The following is a 26,400-nucleotide window of genomic DNA, read 5'->3' on the forward strand; positions in this document are numbered from 1 at the left end:
ATGGTTCCAAAGAGGCGATCAAACTAAACCAAAAAGTACCTTCAAAGAGGTGACGGACTCATAATTAATGCATCTAACGATATATTGTTCTTAATAAGATTTGTGTTGTCGCTTAGTGTGATTTGATGTTTTGCTTATATTGCTTGCTTGAGAATATAGACTCATGCACAGTATGTTTTTTCTTTCTTTCTGAAAGAGCACAGTTTGTTGAATTGCATAGACATATGGGTTTGCACAGCATATGACTGTAGTGGGCCTAGTGGCATGTGCTCGACTGCTCGTACAACATCAAACGCTTCTACATATATAATTGAGGACACACCCGTCATAACTATAGGTTGGATCCATTCAGAACATCAGCTTATTAAAAAGGATAACGAATATAAACTATGTACTGGTCGTTCGAGGAACGAAAGAGGCGGTACATTGAAGCACAAGCAAGGAACATAGTTAAAAGAGTGTGAATACACATTTGTAGAAATGTTGTCACAATTTTACTATTTTAGCATTAGAGAGTGGCTTGTTTGGAATATTATTGGGGGGCAGAATTGCAATCATTTACAAATTAAATTCGACTATTTTTTGTATGAAAATTAATAGTTATTCTCAAGCAGCATTGATTCTCTTTCTATCTCCTCCTACTCATCCTTGATTTGATTTTGGCTTTGCCATTATTGAAAGCAGCTTCACTACAAAGAACCAATACTCTTGTCTCTTTTCTTTTCTTCTTAATTTTATTTATCTTATATCCGGTTTAATGTTCCACTAGAACACACTCAACAGTATAACTAGTTGTACGGAAAACATTTGATATTTGATTTGTAACATTTGTTATTGTCGAATCTCTAAATAATAAAAAAACATGACGCGACATTAAAAAGAGGAGTATTATAACGTGTAGTTATCTTATGTAAAAATATGACGTGATGCTGAATGTATGGGACTATGGGTCATCCGGCCCCCAAACTATCTACAACATATAAATGCAACTTGATCCAGCTTTTATACCGTAATTGTTTCATGTCCATAGATCTCAGGGGCAGCACTTAATATCACTAAGAGATGATGCCAACTAACCATGTCGAAGAGGCTAGAACGTTTTTTCCTGCGGGTAGCCGAACAAGTATGATGGCGGATGAAATACTTTTGAGCATGACTAGCAACTTGTGTAGGAGTTCTTGAAATTACATAGTTTCTTGAAATACCACGCCAATCTCCTTTACCTAGCTTCTGAAGACCCACTAAGAACAGCCTGTGCTCCTCCTCGCTCCAAGGAACACCTGTTGACATGTCAAAGTTTTACATCACATTCAAGAACGGTTAAACACACATAACCATAGACTCATGCTCAACAACATGATACACAAATTGAGATGGTGCTTAATTTCACCCAAACAACTTCACTAAAACCGGTGGTAAGACCCAATCAATTTCAGCAATTAAAACTCTCACACATAAACCATGGACTCAAGTTCACTAAACCGGTGGTACGACACAATCAATTTCAGTAGTAAACCGATACCGGTTTGAACACCGTAAACTCACACCAAACATATATACCTCTCTTCCTCTCCACACGACAGTGGATAGGCCCGGAACCACGAGCTGGATCATCTGATAAGTAACCTTCGCTATCTTGATTCGAGTACCGCGCGTGATCCGACAACGGCGAGTCGTTGGACGGAGATAAACGGTGGTGCACGGCCAATGCGGAGAGATTACACATACTCGCACTCTTTTTTATAATGGACCCATCCGTTAACCTCACGCCGAATAGCTTCACGGCTGATGAAGATGATCCTCCACCCCACATGCCAGTCCCACGCGTAGGACACGTGCGAGAGTTGTGCCCATTGCTGCTACAGTGCGAACACCGACGAGCCATCCGCACAAACACACAATCGAACGAGAAACCAGAGATGAGGAACTTTTTTGTTTTTGAGATATTTTTGAAAGACCAGAGAGGATTGCGGTGGAACGTACGTTTGAATTCGTGTTTAAATGTTTACTATTATGAGCTTTTATTTTATATTATCTTTACCGGAAAAAAATTCGTTTAACGACAATGTTAAGATAAGTTTTTTTAGTCACAATGTTACCGACAAGTTCAGTTCTGATAACCAAAGATAATAAATGATCGATTTAATTATTTTGAGGATAATATTGATCAATCTATTTAATCTAAATCTGTATAATGATTTGATCCACTTGTGAATCGATCTATCCACATACAAGAAGAAACAAGCTTTTTGATATTATGAGATGGATCAAGTGGTCTAGACGTAAAGGATTTGGATATATTATTATTATCATAGAGATTTAGTTTATTTAATTGGCGTGTGATTTGAAGATATTTGATCGTATTCCCATTCTCCATTTGTGTTTACATTTAAAAAAAAAAACTTTAGTCAATAAGAAGAAATAAACACGTTTGAACTCTAAACACTTAGGAATTTAACATTTTTCAAGCCCAAGGCAAATTTAAAAGAAAAAGAAAAATAAAAAGCCCATAAACACAACAACCATTGAACCTATAAAACTTGGGTTGTACTCGAAGGCTGAATCAATTGGCATTTTGTTAACTAAAGAGACTAGTGTAGCCCTATACAGTGTTTTCTTTTGTTCAACTGTTAGGCAGACTACTTCCAAGTAGGCCCAAGTCCAGGTCATAGGATTCGGCTGTTGTTTAAACTAGAGGTTATTCTTATCACTTCGTAAAGACTCTTGAATATTAGCGGTTTAGGTTTAATTTCCCCCCCCCCCTCTGAAAACTGGAAACAGCTCAGTTGTTTGCTCTCTCTCTCACGAACCCTTCAATAGTATGATTCGGGTATGGTTTTCGATGATTTGCATGAAGCTCACTCCCTAGATTAACCTATTCCGTGATGAGGAAGTTAGCTATTTCAATTTTTGTTGCCTTTGCAAGGGGAGATAGAGAAGACTCTGTTGAGTAGATATTTTTGGTGCTCAGCAAGTTTCAGGCAGTCAGAGTTGGTACCGTAGTAGTAGTACTGAGCAGGATTATAAAGAGAAGGGGTGGTTTAGCAGAGCTAAAGCCTCTTCTCGTCCTCACTACTTACATAACGGAAGTCGTTGACTTGATTTTCAGTGTTTGAAGTGGCATTTTCTTAGTAGTTCAAACTTTAAAGTTGTCTTTGTATGGACGACAGCTATAATTGGTAACATCTGATTATAATTTTCTTCTCTTTTTTTTGCATTTAAATATTTGTTTGTATTTGAGCAGACAAAGGTCCATGCCTCGTGCAGAACGACCAACGACTACGAACGCTTGAAAGACACTGATTAACATCTAACCTGAGAAGCCTCACGGGTAGTGTTTTGAACCTCCAGTAGAAACTAGCCACGTGTCCAGCTTGTGTGTTTATATACCAGTCTTTGGCTCGCTTTAGTATATCATTACGAGACGCCATGGCGAAAGTTACAGAGCAGAAACAGAACTCTCTAACTGTGGAAGAGACGAAGCTTGATATCCGCGATGTGGTCACCACCAGATACGAAGAGGATGACCGTCACGGGGAAAGACGCGGTGACGTGGCAATGGTTGTGCTACGAGCCATGTGCATGGCCGTTTCGGCGGTGGCTGTGTTGTTAATGGTGACAGCTCGTGAGACTAGCATGACCACCCTCTACGGTTTCGAGTTTCAGCTCCACGCCGTCTGGTCTCTCTCAGATTCCCTCATGTAAGCCAATTTTCATAATCACAAATGAATACATGAAAAAAATAAATAAATAAATAAAGAATACATGTTAGTCATTATATAAAGTTGACTGGTCGTTAATGTTCCAGATATCTAGTGGTGGTTACATCGGCGACGGTTATTTACTCATGCTTGCAACTGGTTTTAAGTGGGACCAGACTAATGAGACGATCACCAGTGGTTCCGACAAGAAGACAAGCATGGTTTTGTTTCGTTGCAGATCAGATACTGGGATACGCGATGGTGAGTGGAGGATCAGCGGCTTTAGGAGTGACGAATATGAACAGAACAGGTATCAGACACATGCCTCTTCCTAATTTCTGCAAATCTCTTGATTTCTTTTGCGACCATCTCGCAATCTCCATCGTCTTTGCCTTGTTCGCGTTTCTTCTACTGGCTGCTTCTTCTATTCTCGACGTTGTCGCTCTCTCACGCGACTGCTAGAGAGTTATTACTGTTTTACCCTTTTATGTCATGTTTGTTTCCTACGTATGATGTTTTATGAGTTGTTATGAATGTGTGGTTCGAAAAAGAAAGCATGTTATGAATGTTTTTTCTTTTTGATATTTGTTTGTTTTAGTTGATGTCAGTGAATCTTCCAGTTCCAAAGTTTTGATTTTGTTGACTGAGTTCCGTGTAAACGACAAAAACGCTTCAAAGAAAAACTTTATTACCTTTCTTGGCTACTTCGAGCACAGACACTCTCTTCGTATATATATGAAAACAAAAGGCTTATCTGAAACTACACCCTTATTTCAAAGAACAGTTAATGACTCGAAACAAGAGGAAGAAAAAATAGCAAAAAGCTTGAGAAATTACCAAAAATACAATATTATTAAGAGATACCACTATTGATGTTTATCTTATCCACATTTACTCTCATTTTAATTTAAAAATGATAAATAGAAAATTATAACTATAGGGTTTAGAGTTGAGTGATGGAGTTTTGGAATGTAAATAAAATAGATTCAAAAATAATTTTCATACAGATTGGATAAAATTACAACGAAATGGTACGAAGTTGTAAAGAAAACATATCAATCGAGAGACAAAGAAACCAAAATACAGAAATATGAATCAAGAATCTTAGCATTTTATATGCTTAGAAGTCAGATGCAAGAGGAACATGTTCGGAAGTCATGAAAACATTTCCGTAGATAAGTCCAGCGAGTCCACCACCGATGAGTGGTCCCACCCAGTAGACCCAGTGACCAGAGAAGTCTCCAGCTGCGACAGCTGGTCCAAAGGAACGTGCTGGGTTCATGGATCCACCGGAGAATGGACCGGCGGCGAGGATGTTAGCACCGACGATGAGACCAATGGCGAGAGGAGCGATGGTTCCAAGAGAACCTTTCTTGGGGTCAGCGGCGGTGGCGTAGACGGTGTAGACCAAAGCGAAAGTGATGATGATCTCCATCACTACTCCTTCTATCGCCCCTAGTCCAGCTGCAACGCTGTGAGTTGGAACCGCCTGCGTTTTTCCATAATTTGAGGCACTTTTTTCATTAGTTTCTAATAATTAAAAACCGTCATTAATGGTATATTACTGGGAAGTAGACATACGAAAATCTATTAATGTTCAATTGAATTTGACAAAACTGACAGTATTATATATACTTCAACGTGGTATTATATACTTCAACTTTAAGCAAATCTCACGTCTACTATATAGTTAACATAAATGACACGTGACAACAATGGACAAACCAAAAACTACCGAAAAAAACATGAAGAGGATTTTGAGGATTATAAGTAATTTAGTATGAGTTTTCATAAAATCTTTTTTAGATATTTGGGCATCGAAGTTAATTTTGGAGACAATAAACTAATGTTTCACTTGTCTATGATCATAAATGGTCATGATTGTAACATACATTAACATACTTAACTTTTTGTTTCCAAAAGGTTTGTTTTTCTAAAAATATTTAGAGATTTAATTCATTTCTTATTTTCTTGTAAGTGAATAGTTGATTTTTGGTGTATGTAGAGTTTCCATTAGTGGAAACACAATTTTATTGTATTAGTAAGGACGTTGTGAAAAAGACATACCAAACCACCAGTGACGAACTTAAGAAGGAAGCAAGCGGCGGTGGAGCCGAGAAGCTGAGCAACCCAGTAGAAAACTCCGGTGATGAGCGTGATTTGACCACCAAGAGCAAGGCCAAAAGTGACGGCTGGGTTCACATGGCCACCGGAGATGTTGGCTCCGATGGCAACCGCCACGAAGAGGGCGAAACCATGGCACACAGCGATGGCGACAAGCCCCGGAGTATCAAGAGCAGCATCCGATGTCAACTTACCTATATACATTAATTTGACACATACATTAAGTATAATGGACCCATTGTTACAGATTATAAAAGGCTATTTAGATATGATAGTAACGAACCGTAGGCAATGGCGGAACCAACACCAGCGAAAACAAAGAGCAAAGTGGAGATGAACTCGGCGAGGTATGCTTTTAGAGAAGCCAAGCTGAAAGAATCATCAAAAGAACCAAAAGCAACTCCTGCCATTGTTTTAGATGAAGAATGAAAAAGTGTTTGAAAGTTTGATTTTGCTTAATGAAGAAGATGATAAGACCTTTTGCATGCGAATCTCTTTTTATATAGGAGTCTCGTCATATATCCATGCATACAATACCATATTTTAAAACTAATCTTCTTCTTTTTAATTATAATTATGAGTTTGTTTTCGTTGTGCGTTGGACACAAATTAATAAATGATTTCATGTGTTTACATTTTACTCCATAGCTATTCGTGACTTGTGTTAGAGCATGTCCATCGGACAGGTTATTAAAAAAGAGTTCTAGTCAGAAAAATATTAGTATTATAAGCTAATTTGTATTTTTAATTAAAATTTATGTTCTCTTGAATGCTTAGACAAATAAAAAGAGGACCCGTCTCTTTTCTTTTACTGTTTGCAACAGTTCCTAAACTAAGTATTTTAAGAGGCTTTTCCTTCTTTTCTCTCTAATTTTTTTTCTCCTTTTTCTAAATAGTTAAGAGATCTAATAAAACTTACCGGACATGCTCTTAGAAAGTTCATCTTTTTGTTTGAACGACAATGTAAGAAAGTTTCCAAAAAATATTAAAATAATGAAATTTACATGAAACCGAACACTAGAAAAAACAAGAATATATATACACGCACATCTATGGTAATGCTTTTACTATATGTTATGTAAACATGCTATATAATTCATGACCTAGTCGTGGTTAGTCTTTACGAAGTTCTCACCATCTAAACTACAGCCTACAGGGTAACATTAATCTGACAAAGTTTGCTACTTGTAATCCTGTAATCCTTTGCTACTTTTAAATATATGCCATCAAAGTTTCAAAAAAAAAAATTAATCCGACAAAAAGTGAATATTCAACTAATGATTTTCTAACGATTTATGTTTCATTAGTTAAAAACTATATAGGAAAACTCTCAAGATACCAATTTTATGTGATGATTTTTAAAGCACCATCAAAATCCTGTTTTTTTTTCAAAATTCCTATATATTTCAAATTTACAAAAAAAAAATCTAAATTGACCAAGGGGGTTTGAATCAGTTAGGAACTCTCCCTAAAGTTGTGAAGATTCTTCTTAGATTTAAAGTGTGTATTTTGAAAACTTCTTTTTTTTTTGATCAAATGTATTTTGAAAATTTCTAAATGATGTGAATCATGTGATACAATGGACACAAAAGTTACACTACTGATATAAATTTGAGCTATATATCGCTTTTTTTAATATAAGAAATTTTCGTTTGGCAACATTTTGTATAGAGCGGCTTTATGTCTAAAAACATTGTCAACTATTTGGATCGAATTTTTTACTCGGGCTCGGATATTCAAAATGAGTAAAAAATAGCCGGCTTAAATAATGACCGGTTTGAAGTGATTGAAATGAGGATGATGGTGTGGTGGACCCAAAAGATAGAGGAGCTTCAAAATTCAAAAAAGGATAAAACATAAAGATGGGAATAGAGTGAAAAGAAAACAAATGGATATGAACAAGATAAATTGAGGGACAAGTGTGAGCTGTATGGCTGATAGACCGGCCAAAATACGAGGTGGTTGCATGTGACATGATCTTTTTGAAGATGTGACTCGTTGATAATTATATTCCATCTCACAATGTTATATTTCCCTCCATTAGTTACCATTTATATGAACATTCTCCCTCATACTCACTGATTCATCTTGTACATTAGTTACCATTTCTATGAACATTCTCCCTCATACTCACTGATTCATCTTGTACATTCTTACTCTCATTGAAGCCAATGATACCTAGATACATTTGTTGTCTAACCATCAGTAAACTTTAAAACAACGTTTGTATGTTCAATTTTATATTTTCTTATAATAACAAGAAAGGAAGTTTTTTAAAAAGGTTTTTCAGAACCAAACAGTATGTTGAGATATCAAATAGATTTCACCCAAAAAAAAGAACATTATGCTAAGATGGGAATGACATGTGCTGATGTTTTACGTATACTCCCTCTGTTTTCTAAAGATGTATGTTTTGGTGTTTTCACACATATTAAAAAAATACATTAATTATACATCATTTTTAGAAATTATCAAATTCCAATGCATTTTAACCAATAGTCTTTCAATAAATTCAATTAATTTTATTGAAATTTGCAATTTTTGTATAGAAAACATAAAAAATACATCTTTGTAAAACAATTTATTTTTCTAAAACATCTATCTTTAAAAAACAGAGGGAGTATAAGTTAACGTTCTTACAAATTCAAGAAACTGAATACATACTTACAAGATTCATTACTGCCAGCCTGCCACCTTATCAAATACGCCAAGAGTCGTTTCGATGGGATCATTATTCATTATTCTCTTAATTAACTATATCTCTATATTAAGCTTAGTAGTTGAATGATAACTCATTTAACATGCATAACTATATAATACTTTAGTTAGTTATGATTAGTTGTAAGCCGGTGGAATTATACGAATATTAAGAGTTTAATAAGATTGATTCTTGTAATTCAAAAAAAAAAAGGTTCGATTCTCGTTGTCATGTTGCCTCCATGGCCAAGAATCTTTCAAATTTTAGATCTGTTTGAATTGATAGTTAGCTCACTTATTAATCAGTAGCCTATAATAAAGCTGCTCTTGACCTTCTGATTAACCACGTTTTAAATGAAAATGTTTAATATTGTGTTAATTCAAAAACCTTTAAAGTTTGACTGTTTAAAAGGTACAAGAACGTTGTAGCTCGGTTTATTGAAGACTAAGACAAACCAAACCGAAGACGCTTATTTGGGTAACACAAGATGGCCGGTACAATTTTACAATCCGGTTCACTTCTCACAGTTATAAAATTTCAGTGTTGTCACACACATAGCTGAGACATGTTGCCACTCAGGTACAGCTTGAGACTTGAGATTCTGACCGGTTTAACGTTTCTTCTCAGTCTCTGTGTTCTCCGGGAAAGGGTATGGAACCACAGCAACGGTAATAACCGCTCTGGTCAAACACAAAACGCTGCGAGAGATGAGCTTCTTGGATCAGATACTCTCCCCAATCTTCATTTCCAAACTGTTTATGTATCTCCCTTGCATCAAACGTATCCATCTTCTTTCTTTTGTCCTTTCTGAGAGACCACACAATGTTCTTCAGATAATCAGACATACAATTGTTTCTGAGACATAATATCTGAAGTTGGGATAGAGGATTAAATCACCTTTTCCTGTGCCTAGCGTTCATCACGGTCGCGTGCAGCTGCTCAAAAGAGATGTTAGCCAAAAACAATAGAGTGACTGCAACAATCTCACCATAGGTAATAAAACTGGGGAAGCTCTTTTTTACCTTCAAGCTTTGGTTTGCATCTTTTTCAAGAACAAGTCCAGCTTTCACAAATGCATCAGTGATAACTTCTGAACTCGCGGTTAAGAAAAAAATCAAAAAAGCACATACGCTGGCTAAACTCTAACATGAAAATTAGGATACTACAAGCACGTAAAAGCCTGCCTTCATCACCAATTTCTTCAACAGGAATGTAGAGAACGCGAGCCTTAGCTAGTGATCCTCTCATACAATCCTTAACAAGAATAACAAAACGACAGATGAGTGAACCCAACCAAACAGTAGGTAAAAAATGAACTGGAAAGCAAAGCCATGGAGGAACCGTATCAATCTCACCAGTCCTTTAAGTCTAATGAATAACGGCCGGTTATCCAAAGCATCCATCACACTAGGAGATATACTCTGTTTTTTGTTTTCAGTAAGCAAAAACACTCAGATTCATGAAGAATGAACACAATCTCTTCAGAAAAGAGATTACCTTCAGAACATCACGGGCCGCATTGATTCTATCTTTGTTCCATAGCTTTAGCATAAGCACAGTCAAGTGAAAAGTACTCGGTTTAATAAAGATTGACTTTTCAATTCCCAAGTCTGCCATTTTATTAAAAAAAAGTACTGAGCATGTCAGAGGAATAAGCTTTTTTCTACCGGAGATTTCCACAGATTTAGTTCATGTTCTTACCAAATAAAGTAGATGACCTTGCTTCTATTGCCTTAGGCGGGTAACTGACAAGTGGTATGCTCCTGATATCCACATTGACTTGTCTTGTCTCACTATTAGCTTTTAGATCAACCGCCACACTTGTGGTTTCATCAACTTGTTGATCACCAGATACGCCATAGTTTCCGAGTATAGAGTTCTGAAAGTTGAACAGCTTCCCCACTAACTCAGGGTGTATGGCTAGTGGAAGTGATACAAAGTGTGAGTAGTCAAGACTCGGACTTTTTACAACCTGTAATGTGAATTCCAATGAGCACAATCTAATAAAAGACAAGTATGATACTAAAGACCAAAGGGGAACCTCATTGATAACAGTAGCTATTCTTTCTGAGGCTTTCGTCACACAGTCCACTGATCCACCTTCAATGACTGGAAAGAAAGAAAAAGGATAAGGGCATAGACATCAGGTGGGTGAATTATAGATAGGTTGAAAAAAATCTTACTGATGTGATCTTCGTTTCTTGATGATGGGAAGATGATCTTCACTCCCATCTCCTCTTCAATTTTCATCTGTGTAGTCCCTCTTTTTTGCAAAGATCGCAAACCCCATTAGCACTAAACTAAACCCCACAAGTATATAAGATTGAAAAAAACAGAGCTCTTACTCTTTCCCTCTGATGAACTTCATCAAAGAAGCCCCAACCTGCAAACCAATCAATCACAGAGAGTCAGTCAGACGAAAATTTAGTTAAAACAAGAGAGGGTACAGGAGAAAGACATCAGGACCTCAAGAGAAACTGAATGCTTTCCAGCTGAGGCTCTCTCATTCCCTTCTTCAGAAACACCACTTGATTTGCTACACTGGGCTTCTGCTTCTGTTTCAAACATGAGAAGCAATAATGTAAGATATTAAACCAAGACGGCTCATAACATCAAAACTGCCTACATAACCTGCAACAACAAAAACTGAAGAGGAGTGAGTGGAGATGGGTCTCCACACCATCTTTTCCTTCTTGCTTCCATCCATTGCAGCGTTTCCCCTATAATTCATGATACTGAAACCTTCCTGCAACGTCACAAAACATTCAATTCAATGCTATGAAGAGAAGACAAATGAAAGTTTGATATAAAAGAAGTAACTTACTTGTTTCGATTTAAGACATCTACTCGTAAACGCAAGTACACGATCAATCCTAAGATTCCAAAAAAAAAAAAAACGATATGAAACCTAAAAACAGAGCTTGTAAAGGTTCGATTTTTAATGCAGAAAGTGTTTTTTTTTTCTGTTGGATACACAATGAAGAGGATAGAGAAAAAGAACCGAACCTGAAGAGAGACGACCTGCAAGTTGTTAACATCTGTCTGTCTTTCCTCCGACTCCTCTCAGTCGTGCCGCCGATGTCTTTTTTTTTTTGTATTCGGCCAAGTTTTTTTTTTAACTTATCACTAATAACCCCATTATTTATAAGCAATTATAGTTTTCACCACATACTTTTAAAATCGACTGTTATGACCTTAAAAGTATTGTCGTCGTGTCTGGAAAAGGATGCTTTGTTTCAGTGTTATACAAGCTGCTTCTACCCTCTACTGTTTCCTTGCTATAAACATGATTATGATTATTATGATTATGATTTGATGATTGATAGAGAACCTTGTAGAAGAGAAAAGATCAACCTACTAGAAAAATTGTAGTAACGTAAAGCCAAGCATGTTCCATCTTACCAATCCTTTTAGTCGCATGAAGATGAGTCTTGAAAAAAATCTGTTTTCAAATGATTATCATCAAAATCAAATCCAAAAACACTCGATGAGAATCAAGAAAGAGAGAGACTTTACTCATACTCAAAGCGCAACTTTGCCGACGTTTAAGACTTAGTTTTCACGTTTAAATCTCTTGTTACTTCATCTAACAATTAACATATAAATAAATATGCGTAAAGAAGTTGCAAAAGGCTTGGTCAATGACTCCATCAAAGCCTCACAGAAAACTCGTAGTCTTATTTTTTTTTTTGGTTACTATTAGATCAACAAAACCCGATCCATAGCTAAAACTCGAACTCCAGTGGGAAAGACTTGCCGAGGTGGACAATTAGCCACTCGACTAAAAACATTCATAGTCGTAGTTTGAGAAACCATGCTGCTTTGCAACGACCTTAACCATATTCAGTGCAACTTAATCAATGTCGTCAGGCACTAATTCTAATTCTTAAGCTTTAAATTGATCAATGATTATTAACGGAAAAAAAAAATTAATGTAAAGGTAGTGATCACGGAACACACGAGGAGTAGGTGTCTGAAATGTTCTCTTTTAAATATTATAATCACATTGCAAACCCAACGTAACTTTTTTTCTGCACTATATTGCGCCTTACGCATCTCGTTGTATAAGAAACCACCTACATGAAAAATAACACCAGAGGAAAATCATTAACCATAAAAAAATACAGAAACAATGTCTGAGTTTCTCCCGGAAGTGTTAGTCGTTGAGATACTCGCAAGACTATCCATGAAGGATCTGGCTCGATACAGATGCGTATGCAAGACATGGAGATCTCTCATCAACCACCGTGGCTTTGCAGAAAGGTACCGGGACATTTCTCCGGTCAGGTTCGTGTCATTTTACGACAAGGGTTTCTACTTGCTTGACGTGGAGGGGGAGAATTTAGTTATCAAAAATCCACATAAGCTTGAGTTTCCTTTGGATGAGTCCATGATCGATGAATCCACATGTCTACTTCATTGTCATGGGACGTTATGTGTGACCTTAAAGAATCACACATTAATCGTTTGGAATCCATATTCCAACCAATTCAAGATCGTACCAAATCCTGGTATATACCGTGATTCAAACATTCTTGGTTTCGGTTATGATACGCTTTCCAACGATTACAAACTCGTAACGTTTATCGACCAGCTTGGTTCCTCTACGGCGCAGGTTTTCGAATTCAGAACCGGTTCTTGGAGAGGGAGTGTAACGATTCCTAATCCGGATTGGCATTACAGGGAGAGAGTAGGTACCTTCTTGGATCAATACCTCTATTGGATTGCCTACCGGTCTAGTATCAACAGGTTCATCCTATGCTTTAATCTCTCAACCTATGAATACCGGAAATTAGATCTCCCGGTTTACAACCAAGGTGTCACCTGTTCTTGGTTAGGCGTTACAAAAGAAAAGCTTTGCGTTATAGATTATGTAACGTGCGAGAAGGAGATTCGGATTTCGGTTATGGAGAAAACCGGATCATGGAACAAAATCATAAGCCTTTCAGTGTTGGACTTTATCTATGTGCAAGATCGTAAATGCGATTATCAAGTCGAGTTCGTGTCGTTTACGAGAAAGAACGACTTATTCATAACGTTCACTGGGTACTACGATGATTTCGAGACGGAAGCTGAAGATCGTGAGAAGAAGGAGATGTTCTTATACAAAACCGGTGATAATACAATCGAACAAGTCCGGTTATGTAACTCTTTACCCGGGTTTCGGTTTCTTGGTGAATATGTGGAGACTCTTGTGCTTGTTGATCGTATCTTTATTTGAACTAAGAAAACAACATTAGCTTTGCTCAATATGAGAACATATAATTATCTATGTGTTGCGCTACTGCACGGATATTAAACGTATTAAAATGGCAACTAGAGAAACTTATACGTCTACGTAATGTAATGTACAGTTTTTCTCGAAATGGTTAGTCCAATTTAATGATCCACATGCAAGAACCGATTTCAATTGAGCCCACACAAGACAAATTTCATGACATAGTAAATTGCAAAGATAAAATGTTTTCAACGGTTGTCCACGAATTCAGATTTATTACTAAGAAAACCAAAGTTGATGTTAAAATTCAAAACTAATAAAGTTTCTAACCGGGTTCCGGTTTGTATTTAAATATTTTTTTGAAAAAAATGCTATTTGGAAAGTTTACACTTTATAAAGAACTATTGTACCGAGAGAAGAGAGAATCCGGTGAGAAAATCGTAGCCGGCCGACGGCGTGGCTTCCACAGCCTCCGTCGGTCCGGCCTAATCTGTTGCGCCTCTTTGTTTCCGTCCCCGAGTCTGTAAAAAGTTAGATTCTTTTAGCTCCCGGCGTCGCTCTTTTCCTGCGGTGGACGTTCGGTTCTGACCGCCGCCGTTTGCATCCTTCCGTCAAGGATGAACGGTTGGCTCAAGCTTCCGCGTCGTCTAGCCTTTGTAGTCGACGGCGGCTCGGTTAGGGTTTGGTTTATTTTTTTTCTCCTTTAGTATAGATCTGTGGTTTGGGGCTTTGCTTCAAGATGAGCTCTCGATGATCGAGTAAAGCTATCTGTGGAAGAAAGTGTTTGGTGGTGAGGTTGAAGCGGTTGACTTCAATGGCTCGGATGAGAGCTCGGTTTGACCCGATGAAGCTCTTTGCTGGTAGAGCCAGTTGAAGGTTACGAGGTGGTGGGGCAGACTCCAGCGTGCCGTGGTGTTATTTTCCGGCGGTCCTGACGAATCGAGGTCCCGGCCGTGTTTCCCGGCGTTGATGCTGAGCGGTGACGGTCGATTGGTCGTGGGTGTGACGCGTGGACTTTGGGCGCAGAGGATGAAAACACGTGGAGTGGTGTCGGTCGCAGGTTTTTGGGTCTCGGCCGATTGGGCTTCTTGTCTCTTAGTGGGCTTTAGTCAGTTTGTGGGCTGTGATCGGGTTTTGTGCTTATGGGCCTGGTTGTTTTGGGTATAAGCTGTAATATTTGGCCTTGAGCCTTAATGATTATGAATCTCAATTTGTGAAAAAAAAAAAAAATAAAGAACTATTGTACATTTGAGATTGTGATTTATAAATTATGATGACATTAATTTTTGTTGATAAATGAATATTCTTTCCGAATTTTTCATCAATAGGTTGTATTTTTAAATATATTTTTTTTGAACTGCTTTTTTAGAAAGTTTTCATTTTATAGAGAAATAAAGTTGATTTGGAATTGTGATTTAAAGATTAGGAATAACATGAATTTTTGTTGATAAATGAGTATTCTTTCAGAATTTTTCATCAATAGGTTGTATATGTAAATATTTTTTGAAAAAGCCGCTATTTTTGGAAAGTTTACATTTTATAGGAAACTATTGTCGATTTGAGATCGTGATTTATAGATTAGGATAACATGATTTTTTGTTCATAGATGAATATTTTTTTCAGAATTTTTCATCAATGGGTGTGTTGTATTTTTAAATATTTTTTTAAAAACTGCTGTTTGTGGAAAGTTTACATTTTATAGAGAACTTTTGTAGATTTGAAATTATGATTTCTAAATTAGGATAACATGAATTTTTATTGATAAATGAGTATTTTTCATAATTTTTCATCAATGAGTTGTATTTTTAATTTTTTTTTTTTTTAAACTGCTATTTTAGGTAATTTTACATTTTATAGAGAACTATTGTAAATTTGAAATTGTGATTTATAAATTAGGATAACATGAGTTTTTGTTGATAAATGAGTAGTTTTCATAATTTTTCATCAAATATGTTGTATTTTTAAATATATTTTGAAGAAACTGCTATTTTTGAAAAGTTTACATTTTATAGAGAAATATTGTACATTTAAGATTGTGATTTATAAATTAGGATAATATGAATTTTTTTTATAAATGAATATTTTCTGAATTTTTCATCAATGTATTATATTTTTATATATTTTTATGAAAAATTGATATTTTTGTAAAATTTACATTTTATAGAGAACTATTGTAGATTTGAGATTATGATTTATAAATTAAAATAACATGAATTTTTTCCGATAAATGAGTAGAATTTCGTAAATTTTCATCAATATGTTTGATTTTTTAATATCCACAGATTGAGAAGCATTACCAGTCTGATCTTGTCGTTTCTATTTCGTCAGGACACTCTAGTGATATCAGAAAGGCCACTGTTTAGTTCGTTAGTTTATGTTGAATTTCACTTTCCATTATGTTTCAATCAAATGCAAATTAAAATATTTTTCCACGGATAACATTTTGTCAAATTTCGATTGCGAGAATACACGGTTCCAAGGATTTGGATTAATTTTGATCAAGCTCATGACATGATAATCTATTAGAGCCGGGACGCATTTTCATAATTTGCAAAGGGTAAAATAAATGCTTGTTAAAAATGCAAGATGATATTTCAACCAGGTTCAAAACTTTTATAAGCAAATGGAATCAAACCCCATAAAACATGATGATTGTATTCAGATTTATCCAAGGACCAGCAATCTCAAACTAACATAGATCCAAAAGTGCTAAGTTTTACTTCTTAGGCTGATGAAGCCACCTTGTTCCTTGGCTTGGCTTCAGTACCTAATGGTAACAAATAAAATGTAAAAAGAAAACATATTTTAGACTGAAACACAACTTTTAAAACCAATCAAAATTCAATGCAAGACAACAATACCTTCTCTGAAACCAGTCTTGAACCGGCGAGGAACATTTTTGAGATATCTCATCCTACCGGTACCGGTAGTCTTCCTCCTGATCGCCTTCACACTCCAGTTGTCTACAAAGATTTAGGAACATCAGACTTCAAATGAACATACATTTGTCTGAACTCAAACGATTACTACAATTACACACCAAACCAATTGTGTCTAGGCATAAAACGACAACACCACTTTCAAGTATCCAATTCCAAAACGCAATGGATGATATGAGAACAATAAAGAGCTAAAGGAAATGGAGTCTTACATGTCCTCTTGCGAGCGGCAGGGTAAGCGCAGGCGGAGCAGCGACTCTTCTGGATGTGAAAGCTACGACGACCGCATCTCACACAGAGAGTATGACTCTTGTTCCTCCTCTTACCGAAACTCCCTGTTCCCTTCGTCTGTAATACTCAAAAAATAACCAACATTTAGACTATGGTTTTCGACCGTAAGATCAAAGAGGTGGTGGGATAGAGAGATCACCATTGTTGCAGAAACCCTAGGATTCCAGTTCAGGTTTTGTGATAACCCATTTATATGAAGGTTGGATTATTGAGGATTCTAGGGTTCATGTGACGTAAATGGGCCTCTTTCTATTTTGACGTAAATGGGCCTCATTGCAATTGTAATTTCTTGTATACCCATTAGCAAGGTTCAATAAAAAAATTTGAGAACACATATCTACTACCAGTTAAGTCATGGTGGATTCCTTTGTTCTTGTGTTAGTCTTCTTAACAATGGTTACTTTGAGCTGTACACTTTTCCTTAGATATTTACTGGATCCCGACCAAAATCCTGATACTAAACTATCTATCTCGTGGCATAGCTCCCACAGGCAGTTGAAAACATTTGTATAATATATTGGCATAGAATAAGCTACTGTGTTTTAGGCCTGTGGTCGTTTTCATGCCGCATTAGATTCCCTACATTAGCTAAATACCAAACTGATGCAACAATAAGCGATTTATTAAGAGAATGAACATATGTTAATTGATACAGATAATTCTTTATCAATCTATCTAGCCAAAATACTTAACTGCTAATCTGTAAGCTGCAAAATAGAAAGTTATAATCAAAAAGATATATAACTCATTACAGATTGAATGAAAAGTATACTGGCAAAAGTAATCATTGTTAAGAAGACTTCAAGCAAGATCAAAGGGAGATTGTGAAGTTCACTAGCCTTGATTCAACAAGTGCTTAAGTACGTATTTCGTAGATGTAATATTATAATAACATCGTTTTAGATTTTAGATACCTCCATTTTGAGTATGGCGATGGTCTTAGGCCATCCCCAAATAAAGAAAGAAAAGTGTTCATCTCCCTCTTGTTCAAGCACAACCCAATCTCAACACCACCTGACTCATCCCTCCTTTCTGACATAGAGAAGGCTTCATTGCGGTCAATGTGCACAACCTCTACTTGAACGGGCTTGCCCCATCCAAAATCTAACCCGTATATCCCTAACCTGGTAGACCCGGCTACAGACCCGAACTGTGCGCCTGTTTTAAATTTCTTTTTTGCCTCCAGAAAGTCCTCAAAGAACGACTCTATCCCTCGTGAACCAACAACACCTTTGACCGAATCACTTAGAATCTCAACAGCTTTAACAAAACCACCTTCCTTCAAAAACGTTCCTGCTTCGTAATTGAACCAACCTGTCGGAAACACAAAGCTCCCAACGTACGTGGCCGGAAGTGGCGGGTCTAACCGAGACCTAAAGTCTGCTGTATAACATAACACTACTGGTCTGCTCGCGTCGCCACCACGCGCTTTCACCAGACACGTCCATGCGTAAGCATAGGCGATGACAAACGTTGACAAATGAAGCTCACGCTGAGGGCGAGATGAATCGTTCTTGACTCGTTCCCGGAGTTTCTCAATGTCCTCCAAAGTTAACTCGAGAGAGACACGGACAACGTCGGTGCTTACCTCACCGATGGGAGGTGGCTTTAGGGTTTTAAAATCAGCGCTCTCGTTTGAGAGATATGACATCATCTTCGACTCGAGCCCGGGAGGAAGATTGATGATGGTACGATCAAATTTGGGAGTTAGATCCTCTGGAAGAAGGGGAGACTCCATGACGTCACCATGTTCTTGCAGTCGTTTGCAAATATGTGACCGTGATTTCATAAACAATATTGATGTCGGAGCGTCAACGATGGAGTGGTGTGATGTAATGCAAATAGAGAATCCTTGGTTCGGGAAGAACGTGATTTGGAGAGAAAGAAGGGTGGCCGAGACATCAGAGACTGTTAACTCTGGTGCCAGAGGATGAAACTCGGTAGCCGGACGTGGTCCTTTGCCGGATAAAAAGGAGAAGTCTGCTTCGGACTCTGCGACAGTGAGTGAAACCGTGTCGTGCTTGGAAACGGTGATGCACGGCTTTGGATCTTGCGGGGACCACGTGAGGCGGCCGGTAAGGGGGAGATAGTAGCTGAGGACAAGGGAGAGAGAGAGAGCTTGAGGTTTGGGAGAATGTGAGAGTGAAACGACTCGTGTGATGATGATGAGTCGGTGAGTCTATAGAACATGACTTGCTGAGTAGCATAGAACTTTATCCACCGGAACTCGAAGAACGTCAGAGGGAGACTGAAGGAGTCATCGGAGGATTTGATACCAGGGCTGACTCGGACGTTCTCTATCACGTTTAGCGGCGCCATTGATAGATGGAGGAAGCAAAATAGGAGCCTCTCTTAATATCTGAACATTGAATAGAAGCACCAACAGCTGAATCCAGACAATTCAAATTATCACCAAACTTTGATTTTTTTTTTTTTTTTTTGGTAAAACACCAAACTTTGATTACATGAAGTTTCAAACAAAAAAATAAAGTTTGATTAAATGGACTAAAGTATGACTATCACTTGAAAAAATAGCTGTATTGCAATAATAGGGACATTACTTTTTGGTCAAGACAGAGGGACATTAAATAGCAAAGTCCCACCATTATTGTATGCATGTAAGCACGAGGAAACAGCTAGGGAAAAAATAATATATATATATTATTCTACCAAATTTGAAGGTCCTCGCGGATAACGTTGGAGATTATTGTGTATATATATATTATTCAACCAAATTTGAAGGTCCTCGCGCATAACGTTGGGGATTATTGTAATGTAGGGATGTTATTTTGAATAGCCAAGCTGAATAATCTACCGACTATAAAATAGAAGTCAGGCATTTATAACACAAAATATAAAGTCTATCTACTGAGAGCATCTCATTGGAGTCTTTAACAATATAATATATATTTTTTCTGTTTTTTGAATGGTTAGGAACTTTACTCTAAATGTATGTTCAATGGTGTTGTCCATATGGAATCCTTAAAATTTAAAATTATTAAATTTGTAAAACATTTAAATTTGATAAAACATTTAAATTTGGTGTTGAATACACTTATTACCTTTGAATATAAAAATGCATCTCAAACTGCTTGCAAATTTGCTAACACTCTCTCTTATCATCAAACAAACCACTGTAAATAAGAAACATAAACTTCATGATTACCTTCTTTGGAGCAGGCTGTGTAATGGTTACCTTCTTTGGGCCAGTCAAAGGAAGAGCAGGCTGTGTAACGGTGAAGCCAAAGCGATAGAACTTGTTCTTGTTCCTCTTCTTCCAGCTCTGATATCAAGTTCATTCTCGAAGCATCCATAGACTTGGACAGCATTGACATAAGCGCAGCAAAACTAACCCACGGCGAGCTTGGTCTTGCCGGAGTAGCACCTCTACCTATAACTGAAAGAAAAAAACACACATATTACATATTAACCACTAATAACAAACACAAACATAACATACAAACAACCATATTAGAGATCACTCACCACTAAGAACAAACACAAACTCATCAAACATTGAAAGTAAACATATACCTCTAAAACGAGGGGACCTGAAACTGACGATGTAACTCGGTAAAATGTACGAGTTCATGGCAGAGCTCCACACAACATACTTCCTAGGATTCTCCAGATCATCCACACCGGAATCGAACTCATTAGAGCTCGGCTGCGTCTGTTTAGACCCGGAGACGATCTGCTCAGGCTTCCCGAGAAGTACACGGCATAAGAGAAGATGCCTCAAACCTTCCCAAGAAGTACACGGCATAAGAGACGATGCCTCAAACCTTCCCCGTCTGGCTTTGCACCTGCAGCTCTGCAAACAATACGTCACGTTTCATCACAATCTACATTAGATTATCAACACAGAGACTGAAAAGTAGACTAATCAAAAAGAAAAAGATAGGCAGTAAGTACTACAGAGACTGAAACGTAGACACAACGACACATATTTGCTAAACTAAGATCACTACAGAGACTTGCTAAAGCTAATTATCTCAAAGAAAATCACTTTCCTTTCTTATCCAACCGCTAAATCTAACCCAAATCGACAAGTAAGAAAACCCTAATCCAAATCTCCACTGGAATCAAAAACCCTAATTCTCAAATCGAAAAAAACTAGAAAAGTCAAGAGAATTTTACATGATGGGGACTCTGGTGGAGATCTCGGGCCATAATCGATCGACCAGTAACCCTCCGGCGGAACTAACAATAGCGGCGGCCATTGATTGAAGAAGAAAGCAGTGATCTGGAAGGGACCCTAAGATCTCCTTCCTCTTCGTCTTTTTCGTTTTGTTCTCGTTTTTTTTTCGTGATGGAGAAAAGTGAATGATTTTTTCACACCCGAAACACAACCCCGCCACTCACGCTTTGCCATTGCCACGTCATTAAGAATTTGATCCTTAAATCCCTTAGCTAAGGATCAATCCTTCTGTTATCAATGTCTTTTATTATTATTTTATGTTATTTACCTAAATAACTGCGCTAAGGATTCATTAAAATCCTGCATTGCGGCTGCTCTGAGGATCGATAGCTAACTAATATACATGGCAATATCCCACGCCCAGCCTTTGCTTCTTTCTCTCCTTGTGTCACTCTTTTTCTTGCCTTCTGCTTTGGGCGGAACCGATTTCCATAACTGCAATCGTAAGTAGCTGTTAATGTTAATTTTATCTTTTACTTTCTGAAAAGACAAATAAAGTTACTTTGATAATCGTTGTAATATAATGGTATAAATATTTTTCTTGTAGCCCTTCGTTCTTATCCCGTTAAAGTCAAGATTGTGGAGATATCTCCAGATCCGGTTAAAGTTAGCACGAATGGAAACATTACGATAACCGGTTCTACAAGTAAATAGTTTCCCTTTTGATTTTCTTGATTATTTTCAAGTTAACTCGTCCAGTATTGTTTTCTTGATTAGTAAATCTTGGTATGAACAGGTGTAGATATCCCTGATGGAGCAACTATAAATCTCGACCTTAGGTTTCCCGAGCCTATATCTAAAAGAAGCTACTCCTTATGTGATATAGTGGCGTGCCCTGTTGCAGCTGGCCCCATTGTGCTTAATTTTTATAACGTATTCACTCAGCAAGAACTAACACCAGTAAGTTTTTCTTTACATTAACCACTAGCTATAATCGCTGCATTTCAGATCACTTTTCTAATGAACTAACGAAACTGCTTTTTTTTAATTGAAATACTTTAGTGGGGATATTTTGTTTTAATAACCATTACCGAGGAGCACCAGGAAGACCCAATGATGTGCGTCTCCTTCCGTTGTAGGATTACACGTGAACAAACGTCTCTGCTTTAGGCAAGATACCGAGTAAAACTTTGTTCCAAGTCTTTTATGAGTCTGATCTATTCTTGTATGCATGGTAATCCTAATGTTTGTATCCCTTTTTACCTTTAAGTGTCGTTCAACAAATAAAACAAGATTTTAATAAACACACTCAAATGATTTGGATTTGTCTATGTTTTAATCTGATTTTCAAGCACCTCAATTTTTTTTAAACGTTATATATTGTCTTTTTATTGGAACTTATGCTAACATATTAACTGTAAGGTAGATTTGGTGCACCTTAATTCTGTACCGATAAACAAAGTTGTGTGACTATGAGAAGAGGACCTTTTGTTGGTAGGATCACTATTCCAGATTTAGCACTCCGTACCATTCACATTGGTGGAGCCATAAGCAATATCACTAACAGTTCTGCTGGAGACACTTAACATAGAAATCATATGAACTTAATTTTGCATGCATTGAGTCGCAATAATTACAAATCCATTACCTAAGGTAAATATGATATACTTTATAGAAAATTTTGTAATCAACCGATTATTGGACGCATGCTACACTACTACATACTTCATTTGTCAAACCAAACAGCCATACAATTTTAACAACCATATTTCAAGATTTTCGCGGGTATAACGTGTGAGATTTTTTTTAATACAGACATATTATTTTGAGTGGCAAAATTTGATAATCAGCCGACTATAAAATAGAAGACAGTCACGTAGACATAACACTTACTGCAAACACAAAGCATATATGATATAACTTCACAAAGGTCTAATTAATATTACATGGTGATATCCCAAGCCCAGGCTTTGCTTCTTCCCCTCCTTGCATCATGGTCTCCTTAATTGTCTGTCAAGGTATAACCAAAGCCTAACAGTGATATTGAAAGAATAGCATATGAAGAGTATATGAGTTTCATTCAGTTATTATTTATCGAGCACCTTTCTTGGAAGCATATAGATTCCAGAATATAATATAGGGACATTACCTTGAAGCAAAATCAATGACCACCGTTATTGCATGCATGTGTAAACACAAACAAGGATACAGCGACACAAATATACATACTATTTCTTTTGGTCAAATATATTGTATATACACTATTTTTTTAATCAGCACACAAAGCATGATCAGTGTTACAGATCTCGCAGCCTGTACCATGTACATTGGTTACAGGAGAGACAAGCAGGGGCAGACGTATGTTGCGAGGAACAGGGTCTCATGCCCCGGCTAAATATTAATTTTCTTTAAATTATTAGCTCATAATTCTGATATTAAGACATAATAAGCTATGAAAATGCCCCTGTCTAATTAAAATTTAATGATAACGCCCCCGGTTACAAGTTCTCCTTGATCCGCCCTTGAGTGTTGAGACACGAACAGTTTTGCAGAGACATAGCATGACAATCAGCTGAATAAGCCTTCCACCAGTTTCATTCAGTACAAAACCATTGCCTGAGAAAGCTGATATTGGAAATAAGAATAACCGAAGGGCAAGCAGTGCCTAAACCCAGATGGCATATCTGGGACTGGGACTATGCAACCTGCGTTCAATCAATCCCAGGTGTTTATCACATAAAAATCATTGTTATTTGTTAACCCCTTCACCCAAAGTGAAAGGAGAAAAACTGACATGATTGAGCTCTCTATCGAGCCATTTTATATGCAAAATTCCCTGCTGGTCTATCATTATCGTGTGAAATAGCTTTCTGTGCATGTCTTACATTGTAACATTGATAATCAGATACTAAATTCAAATGATAATTTGAAGGAAAGTAGAGGATCTTAAAAGGACTTTGTTACCTGAGACATAAACCTAGTATAAGACCCCAATATTTTATTTCACTATATAAAAAAAGGAAAACTGATATTGTTAGCAATCTAAACAGCTCTTTCCTTGAAGTTAATGCAACTCCGTCTCTAGAGGATCGGATCTTGCTTCCCCACTTTGAGATAGATTGATAGTTAATTGAGGCTTTTATTTCTCCCAGATAAACATGTTAGAAAAAGAATATAATATACTATCCCCATGTGTGTGTAGCGTTATCATTGAGATATCGTAGATGATTAGTTGCGTACTAACACCAACTCACATAGTCACATACCAACTCACATACTCACCTCATCCACATGATCTGAGGTGTCATCTTTAAGATTTCAATTGTAATCTAGTGTATTGCGAGATCGGTGACACAAAGGGGTTGAAGTTTCCTATAAAATTTCACAATCTATCTGCACGTTCTAAATTGAAACTGATAAAGATGCCAAAATTTTCGATATATATTTATCTTTAAATGCTTATTTGCCTAAAAATGTAAGACCTAGAAATTTTAATAAATAAAAATGATTTTTATTATTAAAACTAGGTAATGAACCCACGCGATATCGCGTGGAACGGTGGAACTCATTTCTTATAAATAAATAATCATTATTTAATTTATATTTTATAGAAAAATTAATTTTATTTTCAAATAAATTTTTCATGTCAAAACATATGAAAATATTTATTTATAGATAATATTAGAAATGTATATTTTATAGTTTGAAATTACAACTAAAATAAAAATACATCAATACCAATAAAATTATACATTTTTATTAATTTAGGTAAGTTACTCTAAAATTTTAAATTATATCACTTTATAATAAATAAAATATCTCTTTTTAAACATTAAAATAGTTTTAAATAAAAATAGTTTTAAATAAAAATATATTGTTTACTGGGATATGTGTAAGCTAATTTAATTTAGTTAATATTACAAAATCATGAGTTATGTGTAATATGAAAAAATAAAGAGACATATTTGTATAAAATTTAAATATTAACTTATACACAACTCTTGAAACAAATAATAAAAAGACACATCTTAATATATAATGAAAAGCATAATTTTTAACAAGAAATAAAATTCCTAAAAAATACACAATTTTTTACACCGTTTGGGATTTTTTCATGTAAAAAATTATGAGATGCAAATTTCATGTATAAAACTTAAGAATTTTAAATTTTCATATCAATACACTGATTTTTAGATATAAAACAATTACAAATATTTATGAAATATTAATAATAGATATTATCATAATAAAATGAAAATACATAAATATTTGTATAAAAAATTAAGACATGCAACCTTCCATATATATGAATAGTCACATATTTTTTAATTTAAAGGTGGTTATTTTCAAATGATAATTATATGAATATTCACAACTTTTCAAGTCAAAAAGTCATATGTTTTCAATTTAAAGGTAGTTATTTTGAAATGGTACATATACGAATAGTCACAACTTTTCATTTAAATAAGTACATCTTTTTAATTTAAATATTAACTAATATACAAATCTAAAAATAAATAATAGAATGACACATCTTAATATATAATGAAAAGACACAATTCTTAACAAAAAATAAAATTGCTATCAAATTCTGAAGATTAGTTGTTTAGATAATCAAAATCTCTACTGTTTCTGAAAAGATGAGCTCACTATCACCATAGTTAATTCTCTATCAATAGATAAAATTCTAAAGATCCTGTGCAATTATACAATTCAAAAAACTTAAAATCTCCTAAAGTTACTTAAAACAACCAGTGGGCAGAGTAATGACGATCACATAAAATTCATAAAATTCTGAAATTTCTGTGCAGTTATGTATTTTAAAAACTCTAAAATCTCTCAAAATTGCACGAAACAAACCAGTGGATAGGATAATGACGTTTAAATACAATTTAGCAACGTCTCAAGACATTCCAAAGATGTCTGGTGACATTCCACAACCTTATGTGCAATCCACATATGTCTTAGGATATTAAGTTTTTCTTCGAGCGTCAAACGACCACTCTTCAGTAAAACTACCATAACTTTTGACTAAGAACCCCAATTGACCTCAAACTGGTGGCATTGGAAAGGTTATCAAAATCTTTACCGTTTCTGAAAAGATGAGTTCAATTTCACCATAGCTAGTTTTCTATCAATAGATAAAATTCTGAAAATTATGTGCAATTATACATTTAAAAAAACTAAAAATCTCTTAAAATTGCTTAAAATGTATCAGTGGGCAGGGGTAATGACGTTCACAGACAGTTCAAAAATGTCAGAGGACATTATACAACTGTCTCTGGAAG

At 36.1% G+C, this 26,400-nt stretch overlaps 8 protein-coding genes and 1 pseudogene across 12 annotated transcripts; 3 read left to right on the plus strand and 6 right to left on the minus strand.

Moving 5' to 3' along the window:
- Window positions 1–806: 806 nt before the first annotated feature.
- LOC108860698 (transcription factor MYBS3-like) lies at window positions 807–2,039 on the minus strand. Its single transcript, XM_018634555.2, has 2 exons — window positions 1,561–2,039; window positions 807–1,280 (listed from the first exon to the last, which is right to left on the minus strand). The coding sequence occupies exons 1-2, from the start codon at window positions 1,883–1,885 to the stop codon at window positions 1,003–1,005; spliced, it is 603 nt and encodes a 200-aa protein (XP_018490057.1). The 5' UTR covers window positions 1,886–2,039; the 3' UTR covers window positions 807–1,002.
- Window positions 2,040–2,767: 728 nt separating this feature from the next.
- On the plus strand, window positions 2,768–4,344 carry LOC108860772 (CASP-like protein 3A1). 3 transcript variants are annotated; one of them, XM_057010325.1, is made up of 3 exons: window positions 2,768–2,830; window positions 3,245–3,701; window positions 3,809–4,344. In XM_057010325.1, the coding sequence occupies exons 2-3, from the start codon at window positions 3,430–3,432 to the stop codon at window positions 4,161–4,163; spliced, it is 627 nt and encodes a 208-aa protein (XP_056866305.1). In that variant the 5' UTR covers window positions 2,768–2,830; window positions 3,245–3,429; the 3' UTR covers window positions 4,164–4,344. The 3 variants fall into 3 exon arrangements, with proteins under 3 accessions (XP_056866305.1, XP_056866306.1, XP_018490126.1); XM_057010326.1 differs by having other exon boundaries at window positions 2,771–3,331; window positions 3,411–3,701; XM_018634624.2 differs by having other exon boundaries at window positions 2,771–3,179; window positions 3,268–3,701.
- Window positions 4,345–4,682: 338 nt separating this feature from the next.
- Window positions 4,683–6,311, minus strand: LOC108857583 (aquaporin TIP2-1). Its single transcript, XM_018631579.2, has 3 exons — window positions 6,109–6,311; window positions 5,769–6,019; window positions 4,683–5,190 (listed from the first exon to the last, which is right to left on the minus strand). Exons 1-3 carry the CDS (start codon window positions 6,233–6,235, stop codon window positions 4,822–4,824), a joined length of 747 nt encoding a protein of 248 aa, XP_018487081.1. The 5' UTR covers window positions 6,236–6,311; the 3' UTR covers window positions 4,683–4,821.
- Window positions 6,312–8,870: 2,559 nt separating this feature from the next.
- On the minus strand, window positions 8,871–11,681 carry LOC108856222 (uncharacterized). Of its 3 annotated transcripts, none has more exons than XM_018629988.2 (14): window positions 11,530–11,681; window positions 11,348–11,396; window positions 11,155–11,269; window positions 10,990–11,072; window positions 10,869–10,906; window positions 10,707–10,786; window positions 10,565–10,632; window positions 10,225–10,495; window positions 10,021–10,133; window positions 9,879–9,944; window positions 9,687–9,777; window positions 9,546–9,613; window positions 9,421–9,458; window positions 8,871–9,330 (listed from the first exon to the last, which is right to left on the minus strand). In XM_018629988.2, exons 1-14 carry the CDS (start codon window positions 11,559–11,561, stop codon window positions 9,147–9,149), a joined length of 1,296 nt encoding a protein of 431 aa, XP_018485490.1. In that variant the 5' UTR covers window positions 11,562–11,681; the 3' UTR covers window positions 8,871–9,146. The 3 variants fall into 3 exon arrangements, with proteins under 3 accessions (XP_018485490.1, XP_018485488.1, XP_056842580.1); XM_018629986.2 differs by having other exon boundaries at window positions 10,990–11,078; XM_056986600.1 differs by having other exon boundaries at window positions 10,990–11,078; window positions 11,155–11,265; window positions 11,344–11,396.
- An 889-nt stretch (window positions 11,682–12,570) lies between these two features.
- LOC108860123 (putative F-box protein At3g16210) lies at window positions 12,571–13,889 on the plus strand. Its single transcript, XM_018634028.2, has one exon. The coding sequence runs from the start codon at window positions 12,656–12,658 to the stop codon at window positions 13,742–13,744; it is 1,089 nt and encodes a 362-aa protein (XP_018489530.1). The 5' UTR covers window positions 12,571–12,655; the 3' UTR covers window positions 13,745–13,889.
- Window positions 13,890–16,308: 2,419 nt separating this feature from the next.
- Window positions 16,309–17,260, minus strand: LOC108856856 (60S ribosomal protein L37-2). Its single transcript, XM_018630753.2, has 4 exons — window positions 17,111–17,260; window positions 16,893–17,028; window positions 16,603–16,704; window positions 16,309–16,508 (listed from the first exon to the last, which is right to left on the minus strand). Exons 1-4 carry the CDS (start codon window positions 17,111–17,113, stop codon window positions 16,465–16,467), a joined length of 285 nt encoding a protein of 94 aa, XP_018486255.1. The 5' UTR covers window positions 17,114–17,260; the 3' UTR covers window positions 16,309–16,464.
- Window positions 17,261–17,575: 315 nt separating this feature from the next.
- On the minus strand, window positions 17,576–19,508 carry LOC108856854 (BAHD acyltransferase At3g29680-like; annotated as a pseudogene).
- A 585-nt stretch (window positions 19,509–20,093) lies between these two features.
- Window positions 20,094–20,919, minus strand: LOC130495006 (probable inactive poly [ADP-ribose] polymerase SRO2). Its single transcript, XM_056985892.1, has 3 exons — window positions 20,887–20,919; window positions 20,506–20,785; window positions 20,094–20,368 (listed from the first exon to the last, which is right to left on the minus strand). The coding sequence occupies exons 1-3, from the start codon at window positions 20,917–20,919 to the stop codon at window positions 20,094–20,096; spliced, it is 588 nt and encodes a 195-aa protein (XP_056841872.1).
- Window positions 20,920–21,438: 519 nt separating this feature from the next.
- LOC108858905 (MD-2-related lipid-recognition protein ROSY1-like) lies at window positions 21,439–22,448 on the plus strand. The gene is made up of 4 exons (XM_018632759.2): window positions 21,439–21,615; window positions 21,720–21,818; window positions 21,909–22,072; window positions 22,175–22,448. The coding sequence occupies exons 1-4, from the start codon at window positions 21,516–21,518 to the stop codon at window positions 22,280–22,282; spliced, it is 471 nt and encodes a 156-aa protein (XP_018488261.1). The 5' UTR covers window positions 21,439–21,515; the 3' UTR covers window positions 22,283–22,448.
- Window positions 22,449–26,400: the final 3,952 nt, after the last annotated feature.

This window comes from Raphanus sativus, chromosome 5 (genome assembly GCF_000801105.2).
Source record: "Raphanus sativus cultivar WK10039 chromosome 5, ASM80110v3, whole genome shotgun sequence".
Lineage (NCBI taxonomy): Eukaryota > Viridiplantae > Streptophyta > Magnoliopsida > Brassicales > Brassicaceae > Raphanus > Raphanus sativus.

Bases quoted from the DNA above. Each gene is read 5' to 3' on its own strand.
- LOC108860698 (XM_018634555.2), bottom strand. From the start codon at position 1,885: ATGGCTCGTCGGTGTTCGCACTGTAGCAGCAATGGGCACAACTCTCGC. The intron at 1,281-1,560 runs GTATATATGTTT...ACATGTCAACAG, and splicing joins TCGTGTGGAGAGGAAGAGAG to GTGTTCCTTGGAGCGAGGAG.
- LOC108860772 (XM_057010325.1), top strand. From the start codon at position 3,430: ATGGCGAAAGTTACAGAGCAGAAACAGAACTCTCTAACTGTGGAAGAG. The intron at 3,702-3,808 runs GTAAGCCAATTT...TTAATGTTCCAG, and splicing joins TCTCTCTCAGATTCCCTCAT to ATATCTAGTGGTGGTTACAT.
- LOC108857583 (XM_018631579.2), bottom strand. From the start codon at position 6,235: ATGGCAGGAGTTGCTTTTGGTTCTTTTGATGATTCTTTCAGCTTGGCT. The intron at 6,020-6,108 runs GTTCGTTACTAT...TAATGTATATAG, and splicing joins TGGTTCCGCCATTGCCTACG to GTAAGTTGACATCGGATGCT. The intron at 5,191-5,768 runs GTATGTCTTTTT...GGAAAAACGCAG, and splicing joins AGTTCGTCACTGGTGGTTTG to GCGGTTCCAACTCACAGCGT.
- LOC108856222 (XM_018629986.2), bottom strand. From the start codon at position 11,561: ATGTTAACAACTTGCAGGTCGTCTCTCTTCAG. The intron at 11,270-11,347 runs GTAAGTTACTTC...GTGACGTTGCAG, and splicing joins GATGTCTTAAATCGAAACAA to GAAGGTTTCAGTATCATGAA. The intron at 9,331-9,420 runs GTGATTTAATCC...GTGGTCTCTCAG, and splicing joins AACGCTAGGCACAGGAAAAG to AAAGGACAAAAGAAAGAAGA.
- LOC108860123 (XM_018634028.2), top strand. From the start codon at position 12,656: ATGTCTGAGTTTCTCCCGGAAGTGTTAGTCGTTGAGATACTCGCAAGA.
- LOC108856856 (XM_018630753.2), bottom strand. The intron at 16,705-16,892 runs GTAAGACTCCAT...AAATCTTTGTAG, and splicing joins TGCCGCTCGCAAGAGGACAT to ACAACTGGAGTGTGAAGGCG. The intron at 16,509-16,602 runs GTATTGTTGTCT...TGTTACCATTAG, and splicing joins CAAGACTGGTTTCAGAGAAG to GTACTGAAGCCAAGCCAAGG.
- LOC130495006 (XM_056985892.1), bottom strand. From the start codon at position 20,919: ATGTGTCGTTGTGTCTACGTTTCAGTCTCTGTA. The intron at 20,786-20,886 runs GTACTTACTGCC...TATTGTTTGCAG, and splicing joins TCTACGTTTCAGTCTCTGTA to AGCTGCAGGTGCAAAGCCAG. The intron at 20,369-20,505 runs GTATATGTTTAC...TTTTTCTTTCAG, and splicing joins CAGGTCCCCTCGTTTTAGAG to TTATAGGTAGAGGTGCTACT.
- LOC108858905 (XM_018632759.2), top strand. From the start codon at position 21,516: ATGGCAATATCCCACGCCCAGCCTTTGCTTCTTTCTCTCCTTGTGTCA. The intron at 21,616-21,719 runs GTAAGTAGCTGT...TTTTTCTTGTAG, and splicing joins CGATTTCCATAACTGCAATC to CCCTTCGTTCTTATCCCGTT. The intron at 21,819-21,908 runs GTAAATAGTTTC...TGGTATGAACAG, and splicing joins TACGATAACCGGTTCTACAA to GTGTAGATATCCCTGATGGA.